The sequence below is a fragment of the Magallana gigas genome, chromosome 4 (genome assembly GCF_963853765.1).
Source record: "Magallana gigas chromosome 4, xbMagGiga1.1, whole genome shotgun sequence".
NCBI classification, from domain to species: Eukaryota; Metazoa; Mollusca; class Bivalvia; order Ostreida; family Ostreidae; genus Magallana; species Magallana gigas.
The window spans coordinates 32,999,008-33,016,931 of record NC_088856.1 but is presented as its reverse complement, the minus strand read 5'-3'; the positions used below and the strand labels follow the sequence as shown (position 1 = coordinate 33,016,931).

Here is a 17,924-nt window from a genome sequence, read left to right as displayed (position 1 = left end):
CTTTACTCGCATCTTTTATACATTATCTTGATAAAATGTACACCAATCCCATAATTTAATTTTCCGAAAAATAATACTCTATGAAATGTTGTTATCCAGAGATAATATGATTATAGGCTTACCTAATATATTTTTTTTTATTTATTCCGTCCCTATTCCGGCGATTACGGCATGCCTTTACCTGCAGCTAGCCTTTTTCTATCACTGACGTCACTGTTTCCATATAAGGCCATGTCAAAATTCGACAAACTTGTAGACTTTACATTTGTTAATTTGTATCATGTCAGATGTGCTATTGCCGAGCCTGAAGTTACAAACGCAGAAACTACGGATTGAAAGTGTGCAAAGTTGAAGGTTTAATTAACTAATGTAAACAATAAAGTTGCAAAATGTGCATCATGCGAATAACTGAGTCAAATCTTACACGTGTTTATGCCCGAGTTTTATAGGTTACACGATCAGAATTACACATATTCATGCTCAGGCTCACACATCAACACGATTGCATATTCGGATTTACAAGTTTACATGTCTGGATTTTTGAACACGATTACCCTCCATACTGAACATGTAGCTGAAATAATTATACCGGTATATTGATTGTGTTGAATATTGAATCAACCTACAGATTTCTGCTTTGATTTGGTAATTGCATGCTCTATAAGTCTGCTTTTTTTTTTCTACGAACAGAATAAGTAATCACTGGAAGGTTAAGCGTGTATTGGGTTTCAAAAGTCTATAGTGGGGTATGATTGAGTCTATGTTAGATTTTCTTGTTAGAAAAAGCCGGGTTTTTTTTAAATATTCAAACTGACAACCCCCCCCCCCCCCCCAACCCCCTCTTTTCCTTGAATGGAATAATTATCCGCTACACTGATATATCATGCAATTTCAAATTTTGCTACAGGCTTATGAATGTCCTGTGTAATATTTGATTTTAAAAACGCAGCGAAACAGAATCAGAATCTAGAGATTTTGATATAGTTTGGTGAACTAAGCAGTGAAAGTCTTGAGATGAAAAAGTTTTTCAAGATGTAAACAGTTACAAACATTATACAGAACTAATTGTGTACGAAAATGTAAATGCACTTTGCTTAAAGGGACTTGGACACGATTTCACTTAAAATTTTCAAATTTTGTTTTTCCATTTTCAATGTTTATACTAATAAATATAGAAGTTTATAATACTATGTCAAAATTTGAAACTCAAATATCAAGTTATAAGCAAGATACAGAGTTCATAATTCTTTGTTTTGTAAACAAAGCTCGAATATTGTCATTTTTACATATGTCTTGTATTGGTGTAAGTTTTAATCAAATGTAACTTTCTTTTGTTGACAATAGTATTTATGAAGATATTGAATTAGTTTAAATTGTTTTTTACACGTCATTTTGTCTAAGAAATGGTAAAATTCTACATTACATTTTTTTTAAACACTTACCTCTGTATCTCGCTTGTAACTTAACTTTAACATTTAATATTTTGGTCAATCATTTAAAATGCACAAGTAAACCATTTTATAGATAAAAAAAAATTTTTAAATTTTGATCTCAAATCGTGTCCCTTTAAAAAGTCTAACTTTTCCCCATATACATTTACTAGAATTAATCATTTAGGAGCATAAATATTTATAAAATGGAATGCTTACACAATTTAAGTACGCTAGCCTGTTTGTTTAAGAAATACATTATATAGCCTTCATACACGGATAAAGGTTATGCCAGTCCACTTCTCTAAAGAAATGAAATTGTCGAATTGCATCTTTTGAATTGATTAAGTTTGTGTAAATATTAATTTCCATTACATGTCTTGAATGTTGTATTTACATGTTCACCCAACACAGTATTTACAGTTTGACTCCATACGTATTTCTGAACTTAGTATAACAGTGCATTAATTATATATATTCACATCAGTATACTTTGAAGTTCCTTCTTATTTCAGACACCACTTTTAGATCGTATGAATATAAAACATAAAATATTTTGATTATACGTAAAATACATGCATATTTTAAGGGTTCCTCTAAAAACTAGAGACCATATTTAATCTTAAAATTCGAGCAGAGACATACAAAAGTCATGTACATGTATATAACAGTACATATGTCCCTGATTCGAGTTTGTAATATATCTTTAATAAATTGCAACAAAAGAATAAGGGTATGAAAACACTAATACAGTATAACGATAACAATGTAAAAAGCTGAAGTTTTTCAAGAAATAAAAATAAAAGACATGGATAAATGATTAAATCAGCAGGCTTACAACTCAGTGTCTCGACAGGCGTAAGCAGGGTAAGAACTCTTTGTCTTCTTTACAGACTGTGAACATTTTTAATAATATTTTTCATTAAACAGCGAATACAAAATAACCTTTTATTTCTTTGATCATGTATTTAGTTAGGAAACATTAAATATCCAAGAAAAAAAAATTATCTATCAGATAAACGGCAGGCGTATAGATTTTTTCGGCAGGCGTATGCATTCTGCGTAAGAGTTATCTACTTTCCCGATTTTCACTAATTTTGTGTTAATTAACGAATTTAAAGTCAAGTTTTTATTTCTATTATCGTTTATTAAGCTAAGTGAACTAAAATATCAAAGAAATAATTAAAATAATCCATAAAATATACGGCAGGCTTATACATTTTCTTGGCAGGCGTATGATTTCTTCGTAAGAGCTATCAGCTTATCCGATTTTTACTTATTTTGTGTTAATTAATTAATATAAAATCAACTTTTGATTTCTATTATCATCTATTTAGTTACAAGAAATAAAATATCAAAGAAAAAAGTAAAATAATCCATCAAATAAACGGCAGGCGTCTAGATTTCCTCGGCAGGCGTGTGAATTCTACGTGAGAGTTATCTATCTTTACCAACATTGAACATTTTTGTTAATTTTGTGCTAAATAATCTATATAAAGTCAACTTTATGTTATTATGATACTTAAATTAGTTAAGTTAAATAAAATATCAAAGAAAGTATTAAAATAATCCATCAGGTAAACGGCAGGCGTGTGGTTTTCTCTCGGCAGGCGTGTTTTCCCCGGCAGGCGTCGGCAGGCGTGTTTTAGTATGACCCCTGTTACACAATAAAATAATCTTTCGTAACATAGCCACACGTGACAATGTCTCTTTAAAAGAATCGGAGAACCTGTTCTCTGAGAATTCATACACACACTGACAGCACAATGATGAAGGCGATTCTTCCTCTCTGTTTAATTGGGTTTGCACTGTGCCAAGAAGGCAACATTGTACAGGTTGCAAAAAAGCTTGGAGCAACAACCTTGTTAGAGTTTGCAACGGAGGCTGGTCTGGCAGATACTTTGGCTACTGGAGGTAATTATTTAACGTTGTAGGATGACATCAAATGTTCATTGCTTTGAAATTGCCATTATGGATGACCAGTTATATAGTATACATGTACATTAATCTCAGCGAGATTCGTCGAGACTGAAAAATTTTTGACGGACGTCTCTTCCGAATCTCAGACCAGTGCCACACAAAGTGATTCGGGAAAATTTGCCCCAACTTCGGCCGGTTGTTATGTTAGAAATACGCTGAATTAAATCATCTGCTCGCTTTAACTTTTTACTTTGAACATCCCTTTAACTCCCTATCAACATAAAATGTTAGGTTCCTACCATAATAAGATTTATATCCCACAAAATATGAACTTGTTTATTTTTCAATTCATTTCCACACTCATTCACATCTCCAATGCTGAAGAGTTCCAGTCAATGTCATAAATAGACTGTTTCAAAATATGTCATATATATGTCAAAATATAAACAATGCTATTGTAGTTTCTCTGCAAAAAAAACAAACCCAAATCGGCCTCCTTAAATCATATCTCAAAATTCATAACTACAGTTAAACTTCAGTATCTCGAACACCGATATCTCGAATACCACGGATATCTCGAGGTATATCTAAATGATTATAGAAAACCCGGTATGTCGAACACGGAAATCTCGAATACACTGCTTATCTCGAAGTAAACGTACGGCCCCAGTCACTAAAAGACATGCGTTATCTCGAAGTCAAGTCAATTAACCGCCTCAGTAATTTCACACCTTCAGTGCACTGTCTCTCTTTAATGCCGATTTTCCGGTCTATTGAACAGATCTGTTAGTATAGCACGTGCTATTACTGAGGTTACCTGTGATTTTCACGCTGTTGAAACCCTTTCTTCATAATCACGCAAGCCAGGTTATCGACGTTGCTTACATAGTGACATTGGATGACACGATAATTAAACATAACTTGAAATGATTATTTTGTAAACACATAAAAGTGAAAAAGAAATTAATTAAATATTTCTTGTCTTAACGTTTTATGAATCCACACTAGAGACTCAATTCTCGGTACCCATCATCTCTAATAAACAATCTAACGAAGGACCCGGTCTTAATCCCGGGAGACAGTTAGATAATCTGGCAATGGTGCTTTCCATTAAAACAAAATTCAAGACTATAACAGTATTCGAGAAGGCTTAAGTAATGTTGAACCCTCGGATATCTCGAAGTTTTTACTCAGTACGTCCCGCCAAGTTCGAGATACCGAAGTTTAACTGTATTTACATTAATATTTAATATTCCTATCCAAATATTTATAAATAATAACGGTTTTAATTCTACTTTCAATAATAAACAACTTATATGAAGGCAAAGGAAGAAATCAAATTATACCCTCATTAAATTGGTAACGATGTATGATATATATTTTTTCTGCTAGGACCGTTCACCGTTTTTGCCCCTACTAACGAAGCTTTCGCCAAACTACCACCAAAGGTGGTGGAATTCTTGAAGAAAAACAAAGAAGCTTTACAGGAGGTTCTTAAATTCCATGTTCTCAGTGGAAAGACGTATTCAAGTCAGCTTAAAAATGAACTTGTAGTACAGACGCTTGACCCAAAGCTAAGCGTCAGAATCAACATTTACCAAAACGGCAAGGTAAGAATATAAAAATGTTCATACCAACACCAGCGTAACATCACAGCCCTGTTATGTTTTCGTAATTTTGCTGTTCTGCGCAGGTCATCACAGCTGATGGAAGTCCGGTAGTTCTAGCAGATCAGAATGCGACCAATGGCGTCATCCACGTCATCAACCGAGTGGAGTTTCCTATCCCTGTGATGGATGTAGTGAAGACAGCGGAGCGACTGAGTGAGCTGGGAACTCTGGTGAAGGCCGTAGTAGCAGCAGGTCTGCAGAATACCTTGTCAGGTGTGTACAATTCTTTACTGTTTTCACATCCCATGCAGAAGCTTTCAACAGACATAAATTGCTATAAATAACGTTTTGAATGTTTTAGGCCCAGGCCCATTCACCGTGTTTGCTCCAACGGACCAAGCTTTTGCTGCCCTGCCACCCGGGACGCTAGATAATCTACTGAAAAACAAAACGGCACTCACAGGTATTACATCCAGACAAACGTAGATGTTAGCAGCATTTCCCTTTAACACTTGTACACAATCCCCTGCCTATTTTTAGACGTACTTACATACCACGTGGTTAGCGGCACCTACTTTAGTTCAGGACTAACATCTGGAGCAGTCCCAACTGTAGAAGGAAAGAGTGTCAACATCGTCGTTGGGCAAGGTAAATTATTAACCATATACTAGTATTACAGTAGCTCATTGAATTCTTTCTTCGTTGTTTTTTAACACTATTCATGTTGTAGGTGTAAAGGTGAATGGCGCCAATGTTGTGGTGGCTGACGAAGCTGTAACTAATGGAGTTATTCATATCATTGACAAAGTCCTTATACCTCCTTCTTTTACTTGATTTTCTTTCTTTAGATATTTTTTTATAGAATGCTATTTAAATAGTTTGTAGTTTTATATACTAGGTAGCTTAAACTTGTGTAATAATTGTATATTTCATTAAAAATATCCAACGATACTCTCGAGTTTTTGTTGTTGTTGTGTTTTTAAAGAAACTATTTGGGAAACATCTCATTTATCAATAATTGGTCAACGGACACTAATCTATGAACGGTTATCTAATGGTTGAACAGAAGAAAAGTAGACCTGTCATTCTGCCTCCGGAAAAGATACAAACGAAATAACCTCCATATCTATGAAAAATGTGAATTTAAAGCACTAAAACTAGCAAACAAGCGAAACCCATACAAAACACTGAGCAAACTTAACTTCGAAAAAAGAGCAAAAGTGCTGCAGAGAACACAGTTAAATAAGATAATTAATGTCATACAGGTTTGACAAAGTTTTTGCATTGTCAACTTATTGTTTAAGGTGGCTTACTTCATTTAAAATAGTGCCTCAAATCAGCAAAGAATAACTTGATAACAGGATTAGTAAGAAGTATAAAAGTCAAGTAGGCGAGAAAATATGCAACTTTTGGATAAAAGTTCTGATTGTTATACCATCACTTTCTAAAGAAAGTTCGGGTATATTGTTGTTACCCTGTTCCGTCCGTCCGTCCGTCTGTCACGTTTTACTTTCTCAAACTGCTCTTACATCTTATAAACCAGCAAACTGAACTCTTTGAGTTTGATCTGGGGTGTTATGTTGTTTTGTAAAAAGGTTTCAAAAATTCTCTGGTAGTCCTGGGGGTCAAATAATTGGTAAAAATGACGTTTTTTCACAAAAAACCTTCCTCCTCAAACTCCTCCTACATTTTCAACAGTAGACAATTCATCTCTTGGAATATGTTTTAGGGTATCCTATAGATGCGCAATAAGGTTTCGGAAATTTCAATTTGTCCTAAGGGTCATTTAATGGCTGAAAAATGATGTGGGTTTTTTTTGTTTTTTTTTTACAAAAAAAATGGTTTAAAAACGTCATTTTTTCTTTGCAGTAGTCAAGGGATCTTCTAGAATATGATTGGGGTGTCATATTGAAGTGTGATCAGGTTCCAGAATTTTTTTTTTAAGGGGATCAGTGGGCAACAAAAAGTGACATTTTTTTGCAAAAAAAAGTATGGTTCCCAGAACTCCTTTTACAACTTTTGGAGTAGCTACGTCATCTTTTGGGATATAATCAGGGCTGTCCTTTAGATAAGCAATAAGGTTTTAAAAGTTTATCACTCAAAAAAACAACCCATAGATCCCAGAACTCTTCTTATGATTTAATGAATAGACACATCATATCATGGGATATGATAGGGACTGTTCTATAGATGTGCATTAAGGTTTTAAAAATTTAAATATCATCCAGGGAGTCAAATAGTAGCAGAAAATTGACGTTTATCACTCATAAAAAACATAGACCCCAGAACTCCTCTTATGATTTAATAAATAGACACATCATATCTTGGGATATGATAGGGACTGTTCTATAGATGTGCATAATACGGTTTTGAAAAATTAAATTTAACCCTGGGACCTATTACCTACATACCGGTTGATGCCCTTTAAGGATCAAGAATATGGGTAAGGGGTGGGGATCTCAACCGTTTTCGAGATATTTGTGCACATCCTGTTTGAGGGGGGGGGGGGAGTCACGACCACCCTGAGGGCCCGTGACCTACATACCGTTTGATGCCCCTTGACACAAGAAACAAGAATATATTTGGTTTAAGGGTGGGGATCTCAACTGTTTTGAAGATATTAAGGGACTTGCTGTTAGAGGGGGGGTGACCCACCCACCCACAGGGCCCATGACCTACATAACATTTGATGCCCCTTGATGTAAGGAACAAGAATATATATGGTCTAGGGGTCATGATTATAACAGTTTCTGAGATATATGTTAATTTCCAATTCCTAGGGGGTGGGGTTGACCCCAGGGGTCAGATCTAATAAACCCTATATATTGCCAGTAACAGTCATTATATGATTATGAAAACCCTATATTATTATCTTTGTCCATTTTCAAGTTACCATTTACAACAGAGTCTACGATTCTTCCCATAAGGTTCAATGTTAGACCCCACACCCTTTTGACCCCGCCCCCCCCCCCCGCCCCCGAAAAATGATAACCTCAAATGAGAAAAATCAAACTAGGATGCACAACTAGATGTGCAGGCCTATTGTATCCTATAGAGTTTTGTACAATTCTGTTCAGCTATCTCTGAGAAACAAGTTCAGAGCTGAGATGATGAAGAAGAAGAAGAAGAAGAAGAAAAAGAAGAAAAATATATGTAATATGTAAGAACCGTACAAAACAAAGAGTCTCCAAATTTCATTTGGGAGACTTAACAGAGATAGGATCATCAAACATCAATAATATAAAGATAATCGACAATTTCTGATTCTAAGGGGGTCAGGATGACCCCGAAGGATCATGAGTTACATACCATAACGATCTGATGCGCCATGACCAAAGGAGGAATAATATCTTTGGATTAAGGTGGGAATCTCAATGAATTTTATGATATTTGATAATTTCAGGAAGAGCACTTGGGATCATGACCTACATACCATCTGAAATGCCTTGAACAAAGAAACAATAATTTATGTACATGATTCAGTTTAAGAACCCAGATATAGATCTATCATCTTTGTTTTGTAATACTTCCAATATACACGTGTATATATATATATATATATATATATATATATATATATATATATATATATATATATATATATATATATATATATATATATATATATATATATATATATATATATATATATATATATATATATATAAAGCCATTTATTTACAACTATTTTATTTTCCATAATTATATTCTATAGCCATTAGAATAAAACATTGATTAGTTGGGGATTAATTAGCATTCATTGATTTGGTCGTAAGTCGTAAGTTCTTTTGTAAAACGCAGCCTTGGAGAAGAAGATGAAAATATGAGAAGCTTATGACAACGACAACAGCGCCAAAAACGACGCCGCCGACGACAGACCACAGACAAAATTTTGATATCAAGTGACATACACGTTTGTTCGTGACGCCAGTACATCTATAAAAACAATAGTAATTGGTATACAAGTAATAGCTTTCCAAAAAGCTTGCCTGACTAAACAAATTTATTCAATGGAAGCATGCATGTATCAATTAGGCTAGTTTGTAAGAAATGAATTTTAATTTTCGCTGCTGATCATAAATACATAAACGAAACGTGCATATATAATAAGAAATTTCAGTCTTTTCTTCGATCTTGTGCATGTACATGTATATCACTTGAAATTAAATCATTTTATTTATTCAAATTATTTTAGGAATGTACATATTATATCAAGATTTACATGTAAACTTGAGAGCGGAAGATAAAACAGTCAAATCTTTTAATTGTGTTTGTTATATTAAAATGCAAAATCAACCTTTTTTTTTTTAAATTTCCTACCATAGAAAAAAGGAAAGGATATTCAAGCACGTAGCAATGTTTTAGAAAGTGTGTGGGGCAGCTTCATCCAAAACATCTTGACAATCAATGAAGACATAATCATGAGAGAAAATCCTAATTGTAACTCCATTTCAATTCACTTCCAGTTTCATTTATTACATGCTCCGACAAAATTGGAGGGGGGGGGGGGGGGGGGGGGGGCAAATCCTTGATATTAAGTTAAGAAAAGTGTCTGCTGCAAAAATAGTGGAGAGAGCAGCCCCTCCCCCCCCTTCCCAATGCTACGTGCCTGTTATGTGTACACACGGTGTGCTCATGATCCCAATTTGGAACCGTCCACTAATCGGCGCGCAAAAACTATGAATGAGACATATTATGGCGCGAAGTCCTGCTTTACCATTCACGCAACGGCTGAGATATCGGTCCGATGGGACGGGATCAAATGAATCTTTGACATTTGTTTTGTAACAACTACATATATTTTATACTTTGGATCGAATGTTTTGGAAGAAATCTATTAACACACTTAAGGTACTTCACTACATCTAGACTTATACTATTTAAGACACAACATCACATGGGTTCTATATCGTCGTAGCTCAGTGGTTAAAGTATTGGGCTTCTGAACCGCAGATCATGAGTTCGAATCCGCCTGGGGCTTTTGTTCATGTTTACTGAATTAAATATTCTAAAATGAATTTTTCATTATTGCACATTTTTTTTTCACCTATTTGACTGAAATACTTCTTATCCATTATGCTTTCTATCATAATCAAGTAATTTTCTGCTGATTTGAGAAAATATTTCAAGGTGTAGTGAGCCACCTTAACACACACACTTGTTTTAATGTACATTTAGTAAAAACACGCGAGTTATGTACCCTTTTCAAGATGAATGAAATCGCCCAAGTGATCGAAAATCAGGTCACACCCCACTTCGGCGATTTAGTTCCTCCAGTAAATATTCCAGCTATATGAATGTATATTTGTTTTAATCAAAACTGATGATTTTTTGGTAATGATGATAATCAAACACCAATTATTACTTACATTGTACCGTAATAGACAATATGCAACAACTTGTTGCGATGCCCCCCCCCCCCCCCCGTTCAAATATGGCAATCTATTTTTAAATCAGGATGGTGAAAATCCCTTTTACTTGAAAACTCTTGCTCACTGTTGCTTATTACATCCCATATAACATTTTCTTCTGTTTTGAATGTAAATGCTGACACATTAACCATGCATCGGTTAATCTTTTTTATGAAAAATGTTGATATTGCTTACTCCCATTGTCTGCACTGTTTCGGAGAAGGCAACTTTAGATATGCCTGACGTCATGACGTCAGGCAATAACAAGCCGATTTAAAACTTTGAAGCCCAAATCTCTGATCTTCAGATGTGTATCGGACGTAGTATTTGAAAACCCTATGTGGAATCACTAAAACTCGTGGGGTCCAATTTTCGTGGATTGCTTAAATCTTACAGGTTCGTGGGGACGTAATTTCGTGTATTCTTGTATACCTACAAAAGGAATTATGACTTTATTGCCTCAATTTTATTAATTCGTGGAGGATGTTAATTCGTGGATCAGAGGTACCCAGGAATTCCACGAAAATTGAGCAACTACGAAATCTAATGATTCCACAGTATCATTGAACAGGACAAAATTTCAAAGAGTGACATACATGTTAAGGTATTTCACTATATCAAGACATACTCTTTAAGAGACTACTTCACAAGATGTACAATGATGTGTGGTTTTCAATTACTAGACACGAAATACGAGTTTGAATCCACACAAATGGACATATTTGCTGAATTCAATTTTAAAAATCAGAATTTTTATCCAAAAATTGCATACTTTATCGCCTACTTGACTTTTATGCTTCTTATGAATCATAAATTTATTAGTTATTCTCTGCTGGTTTGAGAAACCATTTTAAGGTGTAGTAAGGCACCTAAACAATAAGTTGACAATGCTATAACTGTGTCAAATTAATTACCTTATTTAATTGTTCTCTGTAGCACTTTTGCTCTTTTTTGAAGTTTAGTTTGCTCAGTGTTTTGTATGGGTTTCGCTTGTTTGCTAGTCTTAGTGCTTTAAATTCACATTTTTCATAGATGTGGAGGTTATTTCGTTTGTATCTTTTCCGGAGGCAGAATGACAGGTCTACTTTTCTTCTGTTCAACCATTAGATAACCGTTCATAGATTAGTGTCCGTTGACCAATTATTGATAAATGAGATGTTTCTCAAATAGTTTCTTTAAAAACACAACAACAACAAAAACTCGAGAGTATCGTTGGATATTTTTAATGAAATATACAATTATTTAGACAAGTTTAAGCTACCTAGTATATAAAACTACAAACTATTTAAATAGCATTCTATAAAAAAATATCTAAAGAAAGAAAATCAAGTAAAAGAAGGAGGTATAAGGACTTTGTCAATGATATGAATAACTCCATTAGTTACAGCTTCGTCAGCCACCACAACATTGGCGCCATTCACCTTTACACCTACAACATGAATAGTGTTAAAAAAACAACGAAGAAAGAATTCAAAGAGCTACTGTAATACTAGTATATGGTTATTATTTACCTTGCCCAACGACGATGTTGACACTTTTGCCTTCTACAGTTGGGACTGCTCCAGATGTTAGTCCTGAACTAAAGTAGGTGCCGCTAACCACGTGGTATGTAAGTACGTCTAAAAATAGGCAGGGGATTGTGTACAAGTGTTAAAGGGAAATGCTGCTAACATCTACGTTTGTCTGGATGTAATACCTGTGAGTGCCGTTTTGTTTTTCAGTAGATTATCTAGCGTCCCGGGTGGCAGGGCAGCAAAAGCTTGGTCCGTTGGAGCAAACACGGTGAATGGGCCTGGGCCTAAAACATTCAAAACGTCATTTATAGCAATTTATGTCTGTTGAAAGCTTCTGCATGGGATGTGAAAACAGCAAAGAATTGCACACACCTGACAAGGTATTCTGCAGACCTGCTGCTACTACGGCCTTCACCAGAGTTCCCAGCTCACTCAGTCGCTCCGCTGTCTTCACTACATCCATCACAGGGATAGGAAACTCCACTCGGTTGATGACGTGGATGACGCCATTGGTCGCATTCTGATCTGCTAGAACTACCGGACTTCCATCAGCTGTGATGACCTGCGCAGAACAGCAAAAATACGAAAAATACAACAGGGCCGTGATTATGTTAGCTGGTGTTAGTATGAAAATTTTTATATTCTTACCTTGCCGTTTTGGTAAATGTTGATTCTGACGCTTAGTTTTGGGTCAAGCGTCTGTACTACAAGTTCATTTTTAAGCTGACTTGAATACGTCTTTCCACTGAGAACATGGAATTTAAGAACCTCCTGTAAAGCTTCTTTGTTTTTCTTCAAGAATTCCACCACCTTTGGTGGTAGTTTGGCGAAAGCTTCGTTAGTAGGGGCAAAAACGGTGAACGGTCCTAGCAGAAAAAAATGTATAACACATCTTTACTAATAAATGAAGGTTTTTGTTTTCTTGCCTTGCTTTCTGAATTGTTTTTTGAAAGTAAAATTGGAAATAATCATCATTTATTAGTATTTCGTAAAATAATATTTAGTTTCAATAACTGAGGTGAGGAACTAGTAAGTCGTTAAAACTAGTTTTCAATCTATTTGATTAATTTTAATAAAATGTTCAAACCAAACAAAAATTACGAATTCTGAGATCTATAGCATTACTATTGACAAAAGTTTGGGTTTATATGATTCTAATATATAATTTTGTTTGCCTACTTTACAATATGATTTAAATCAATCCATAAATTAAGATATGTTACTCTGAGGAAAGAAGCATCATAGACATTGTTGTTTGATGTTTTCGGATATTATTGAATAGTTTCATATTACTTTTTTCTTGTTTCAAGACGAATTTGTATTTCTGATGCCTTAATTTTTTTTGGACTTATTATCGTTCATTGATATCCGCCCCCGCATATCCAAATCTCACCGGCTCGCTCAAGGCGATCCGGACTGAGTTATCTAATCTACAGATATGCCTTCATAAATATACTATATAACTGGTCATCCATAATGGCAATTTCAAAGCAATGAACATTTGATGTCATCCTACAACGTTAAATAATTACCTCCAGTAGCCAAAGTATCTGCCAGACCAGCCTCCGTTGCAAACTCTAACAAGGTTGTTGCTCCAAGCTTTTTTGCAACCTGTACAATGTTGCCTTCTTGGCACAGTGCAAACCCAATTAAACAGAGAGGAAGAATCGCCTTCATCATTGTGCTGTCAGTGTGTGTATGAATTCTCAGAGAACACGTTCTCCGATTCTTTTATAGAGACCTTGTCACGTGTGGCTATGTTACGGAAGATTATTTGATTGTGTAACAGTGTTCCTTGGTCATCTGTTCCAAATTCTGACTGGCAATGCTCGTACTATTAGTTAGCCATCAAAGAAGATATTGAGAGAAAACTTGAAGATTAAACAGACGGCGGTTTACATATTCAAGAGTTTCATATAATGCTACATAATAGCCGGGTTTCAATTAGCAATACGTTCTTAACAGAAAAGGTGTATTTGTCCTTTAATACATAATAAATTTTATATAGTACATGTTTTGAAATAAGTTTTAGATAGCAGTTTCCTCAATAGTTAGGTCACAATTTGCAGTATCAAGTTTATACACGAAACTTAAACTATTCCAGTGTTTTCAGTATGCCAGTTCATCGTACAGGGTGTCCAGAAATATCTGATACTATTTACTTCTTCAATAACTTTTGATTTTATTTGTTTATCAAAATACCAAATGCATTTTTAGCATTGTTTATTAAAACACAACGAATTTACGAGAGTGTTCCAAATGACGTCCTTTTGATGAATGACAACTTCAAGTCGTTGAGTAAAATTCCTCCCAACAGCCACTGTACGGATCTTATTTATTAAATCCTCTTACCATTTAAACAATATGTTTGTTGGGTTGTTTTCCCCTCTGTATTAATTTTTTTATAATTCGTACAACTGTATCTGGAGTCTGTGCTGGATAATACAGTTCAGGTGTAAAACGAGCATGCCTAGATATTCTCTTGTCCGAGTCATCTTGGATAAAATTCAAGCAAAGAAATATGATGCAATTTTGTGACATAATAATTCAAAGAAAAGAAATGTTCTTCTCCAAAATTTTCGTAGGGAAAATTTGAAACGATTTTATTTGAGTCACAATTTACAAGTTTTGGCCAAATGTTAATTATTTATACGAATTACACATGGTATCAGATATTCTGGGACACCCTGTATGATTTTTATTAGTATCACATGGAATAAAACAATAAGTCATTTGATTGATATAGTATTTGATACATTTGATTGATATAGTATTTGATACATTTGATTGATATAGTATTTGATACATTTGATTGTTATAGTATTTGATACATTTCAATAAACTACTTCTAAAAGATGATATGAGCTACTGATAAGTGTTCTGTAAACATTACCACGCGACCTGGAGCTGGACACGTGAGTCGGTCTGGTATCAGAGATAACTAATTTAGGTCAAAGGTGTGAGCGACATATGGTTAGAAGGCCGTGGACAGTGCATTATTTCGTTCGTTGAAGATTATTGTAGCTGGACCAATACAATCATCAAAGCCAGTATTTAAAATAGCAAAGCGCCTTTTTTTATTTTACATTAAGAATAGTCTTTGTTTATGTTCATCTCAACTTATTTCTCCGAAAACGTTGCAAAGAAACTGGCCGAGATATTGGTACATGTATTTTTAATCAGGATTACACAGGTGAATAAGTGAACTTTTACTTGAAAACCCCTGCTCACTGTAGCTTATTACATCCTATATAACATTTTCATTCATTGCGAATTAAAATGTTAACACATTACAATATGCATCGGTTTATCAGTTTTAAGAATTATAAGAATTTCTAAAATATTTAATGAATATTGAAAATTTATGTTAAGTTCGTGAGAGTTGTGGTTCCTGCGGTATTGTCAAAGTTATACAGCATCTTCATATATGGACACAAAATCAACGTCGCCGGGTGTAACCAATGGATTTGTTTCGCGGTAAAATTATGGGAGCATCATTTTAATAGCGTGGGTTCTCACTTTCTTTCAGGACGCCGATAGCTAAGCACTGAACATTTTCAAAGCGATCTGTAAACCACCTCCACCCTTCTTTTCAATGTACATGAGTATAAAACGAATTGCCCGGTATTTTTTTTATTTAGCATGTGCTTTCAGACCACAAAGATTACGTTTGTTATAAATTATCTAATCAATCACATTATTGATTACATTAGTAATGGGACTTTTTTATTATTTATATGTAAAATATTATAACATACAGAATCAACTACATGTATTTCTTAATTTTATGTTTAATTTCATAAATTTATTGTTACATAATCATGTATTGTAATTTTGCTTGTTCCACTTTTTGCACTGTTTCGACGAATGCAACTTTCAAACCTTAGAGATGCCTGACGAAATACGTAAGGCAATAATGTAATGTCAATACAGTTGTGTCATAAAAAAAATCCCATTATCATCATTCACGTTGACTAAGCAAATTTGATTAAAGTAGGACCAGGGCCGGGATTCATAAAGATTCTAAGATTTTTCTTAAAAAATGCACTTAAGTGCTAAATAAATTCTTAGTTAAGAAAAAAACTTAAGAACAAATTCATAAAAAAAACATTGAACCTAATATCTTATTCACAGTGAACCAGTAGCGCACATACAAAATATTTTGCTTGAAAATTATACTGTATATATTGATATATCCTACAGATTTTCAGGACATAAAAATCTAACAATGGAATTGTACACCTCAAAGTAACTCAGATCAATCGTAATCGTTAATTATTTTATGCAGAAAATTGCTTGTTGCTTTGGAAATGAAAAGAAAAAAATCGTATTTTTGTGTTTTGTTTGTTCACTCAATAATTTACTGGGTAGATATTTGTCTAGCGCTATAATAACAAGAGCTAAGCATTGTAAGGATACACCAGTATAAGCTATTATAATACTGTACCAAGCATACATATACATGTATATGATATTTTGATAATGGACCTTCGCTTCCATGATATCGAGCAAGCATTACAAGAGTTGTCTGCTTATAATGATGACCTAGGATTGTCTGTTATATTTAGTAAGTTCTTCTGGTCGCACAGAGATGCATAGTGTGAACACAAGTTAATGTTCATGTGACGAATATGCAATTGTGTAATACCTTACATGTCAATTGAAATCTTTATGCCATGTCCGCCACCATGTTGCTTTAATTTGTATTTAATGACACTGTTTATTGTGCTGATAAATCTTTAATGATTACACGGCATAATCCTGTTATATACTTCGCGAAGTAAATTAGTTTGACGTTGTTGACGTTAACGTCAAATCTATCTGCATACCTGTGTACTCTGTTTTCTCTGTCTAATATCCACTCGACCCAACATGACTTTATTTTCACACATTTCGACTCCTGTCATTTTCGGCCCGTACAACTAGTATCCATTTATTCCGTAATAACAATTACACTTGTAGCCATTTATTCCGTAATAACAATTAAACTTGTAGCCATTTATTCCGTAAACAGGAGTACATAGGCCTAGATAGTTTCATAAATGTAGCTTTTCATTTGAAAGCGAAGTGAATAACAGGAGTAAATACCGACGCAAACCCTTGGAACTTATTCGCTTCGCGATTAAGCTAATAACAGGAGTATATATATATATACAGAGGCGAAGCAAATAACAGGAGTATATATATACCGAGACATTTCATTCTAAATAGCTCTCCAAGAGGAAGATTTCTCCGGGAAAAGGGTTTCTTTGGGGGAGAGACATATAAAAAATGGGGCTTGGTATTTTTGGGGGAAGGGAACATTATAAAACAGTTTCATAAATATAGCTTTTTATATAAAAGCGAAGCGAATAACAGGAGTAAATACCGACGCAAACCCTTGGAACTTATTCGCTTCGCGAAGCTAATAACAGGAGTATATATATATATATATATTTGTTATACTTTCATGTTAAATACTGAAATCTGATTGGTTAAGACGCAGTTAATAATCTTTTCTATTACCCTCAGCGTTAGCAACGCACTTAGCAACGGGTAACATTAAAAAATGTTACATGCGCGAAAATTATGCGCGTACGGTTCGCTGTAGAATTCACGTTATTCCTATATAAAAGCAGTAAAATTTTCTTAAAAATTAAGACATTCAGTATAACAAAATAAATAGTGCCTGTTTGGGAGGATAACAGTTGAAAATGACACCCCTCGAAAACCATTGTCAACCTCCGCTTCGCGTCGGTTGACAATGGTTTTCTCGGGGTGTCAATTTAAACTGTTACCCTCCCAAACAGGCACTATTTATATAATATATACCGAGACGTTTCATTCTAAATAGCTCCCCAAGAGGAAGATTTCTCCGGGAAAAGGGTTTCTTTGGGGGAGAGATATATAAAACATGGGGCTTGGTAAATTTTTTTTTTGGGGGGGGGGGGGGGAGTGCACATTATAAAACAGTTTCATAAATATAACTTTTCATTTAATTTTTAAGCGAAGCAAATAACAGGAGTAAATACCGACGAATACCTTGAAATTTACTCATAA

At 34.4% G+C, this 17,924-nt stretch overlaps 2 protein-coding genes across 2 annotated transcripts; one reads left to right on the top strand and one right to left on the bottom strand.

Annotated features, from left to right (window-relative positions):
- The first annotated feature begins 3,128 nt into the window (after window positions 1–3,128).
- On the top strand, window positions 3,129–5,918 carry LOC105345997 (periostin). Its single transcript, XM_011454417.4, has 6 exons — window positions 3,129–3,344; window positions 4,743–4,960; window positions 5,044–5,233; window positions 5,322–5,423; window positions 5,501–5,608; window positions 5,691–5,918. Exons 1-6 carry the CDS (start codon window positions 3,197–3,199, stop codon window positions 5,792–5,794), a joined length of 870 nt encoding a protein of 289 aa, XP_011452719.1. The 5' UTR covers window positions 3,129–3,196; the 3' UTR covers window positions 5,795–5,918.
- A 5,660-nt stretch (window positions 5,919–11,578) lies between these two features.
- On the bottom strand, window positions 11,579–13,600 carry LOC105345996 (periostin). Its single transcript, XM_011454416.4, has 6 exons — window positions 13,418–13,600; window positions 12,534–12,751; window positions 12,258–12,447; window positions 12,068–12,169; window positions 11,883–11,990; window positions 11,579–11,800 (listed from the first exon to the last, which is right to left on the bottom strand). Exons 1-6 carry the CDS (start codon window positions 13,563–13,565, stop codon window positions 11,697–11,699), a joined length of 870 nt encoding a protein of 289 aa, XP_011452718.1. The 5' UTR covers window positions 13,566–13,600; the 3' UTR covers window positions 11,579–11,696.
- Window positions 13,601–17,924: the final 4,324 nt, after the last annotated feature.

Coding starts and splice junctions, on each gene's coding strand:
- LOC105345997 (XM_011454417.4), top strand. CDS start 3,197: ATGATGAAGGCGATTCTTCCTCTCTGTTTAATTGGGTTTGCACTGTGC. Junction 4,961..5,043: donor ACATTTACCAAAACGGCAAG/GTAAGAATATAA, acceptor TGTTCTGCGCAG/GTCATCACAGCTGATGGAAG. Junction 5,609..5,690: donor CAACATCGTCGTTGGGCAAG/GTAAATTATTAA, acceptor TTCATGTTGTAG/GTGTAAAGGTGAATGGCGCC.
- LOC105345996 (XM_011454416.4), bottom strand. CDS start 13,565: ATGATGAAGGCGATTCTTCCTCTCTGTTTAATTGGGTTTGCACTGTGC. Junction 11,991..12,067: donor AAACAAAACGGCACTCACAG/GTATTACATCCA, acceptor GCCTATTTTTAG/ACGTACTTACATACCACGTG. Junction 11,801..11,882: donor CAACATCGTCGTTGGGCAAG/GTAAATAATAAC, acceptor TTCATGTTGTAG/GTGTAAAGGTGAATGGCGCC.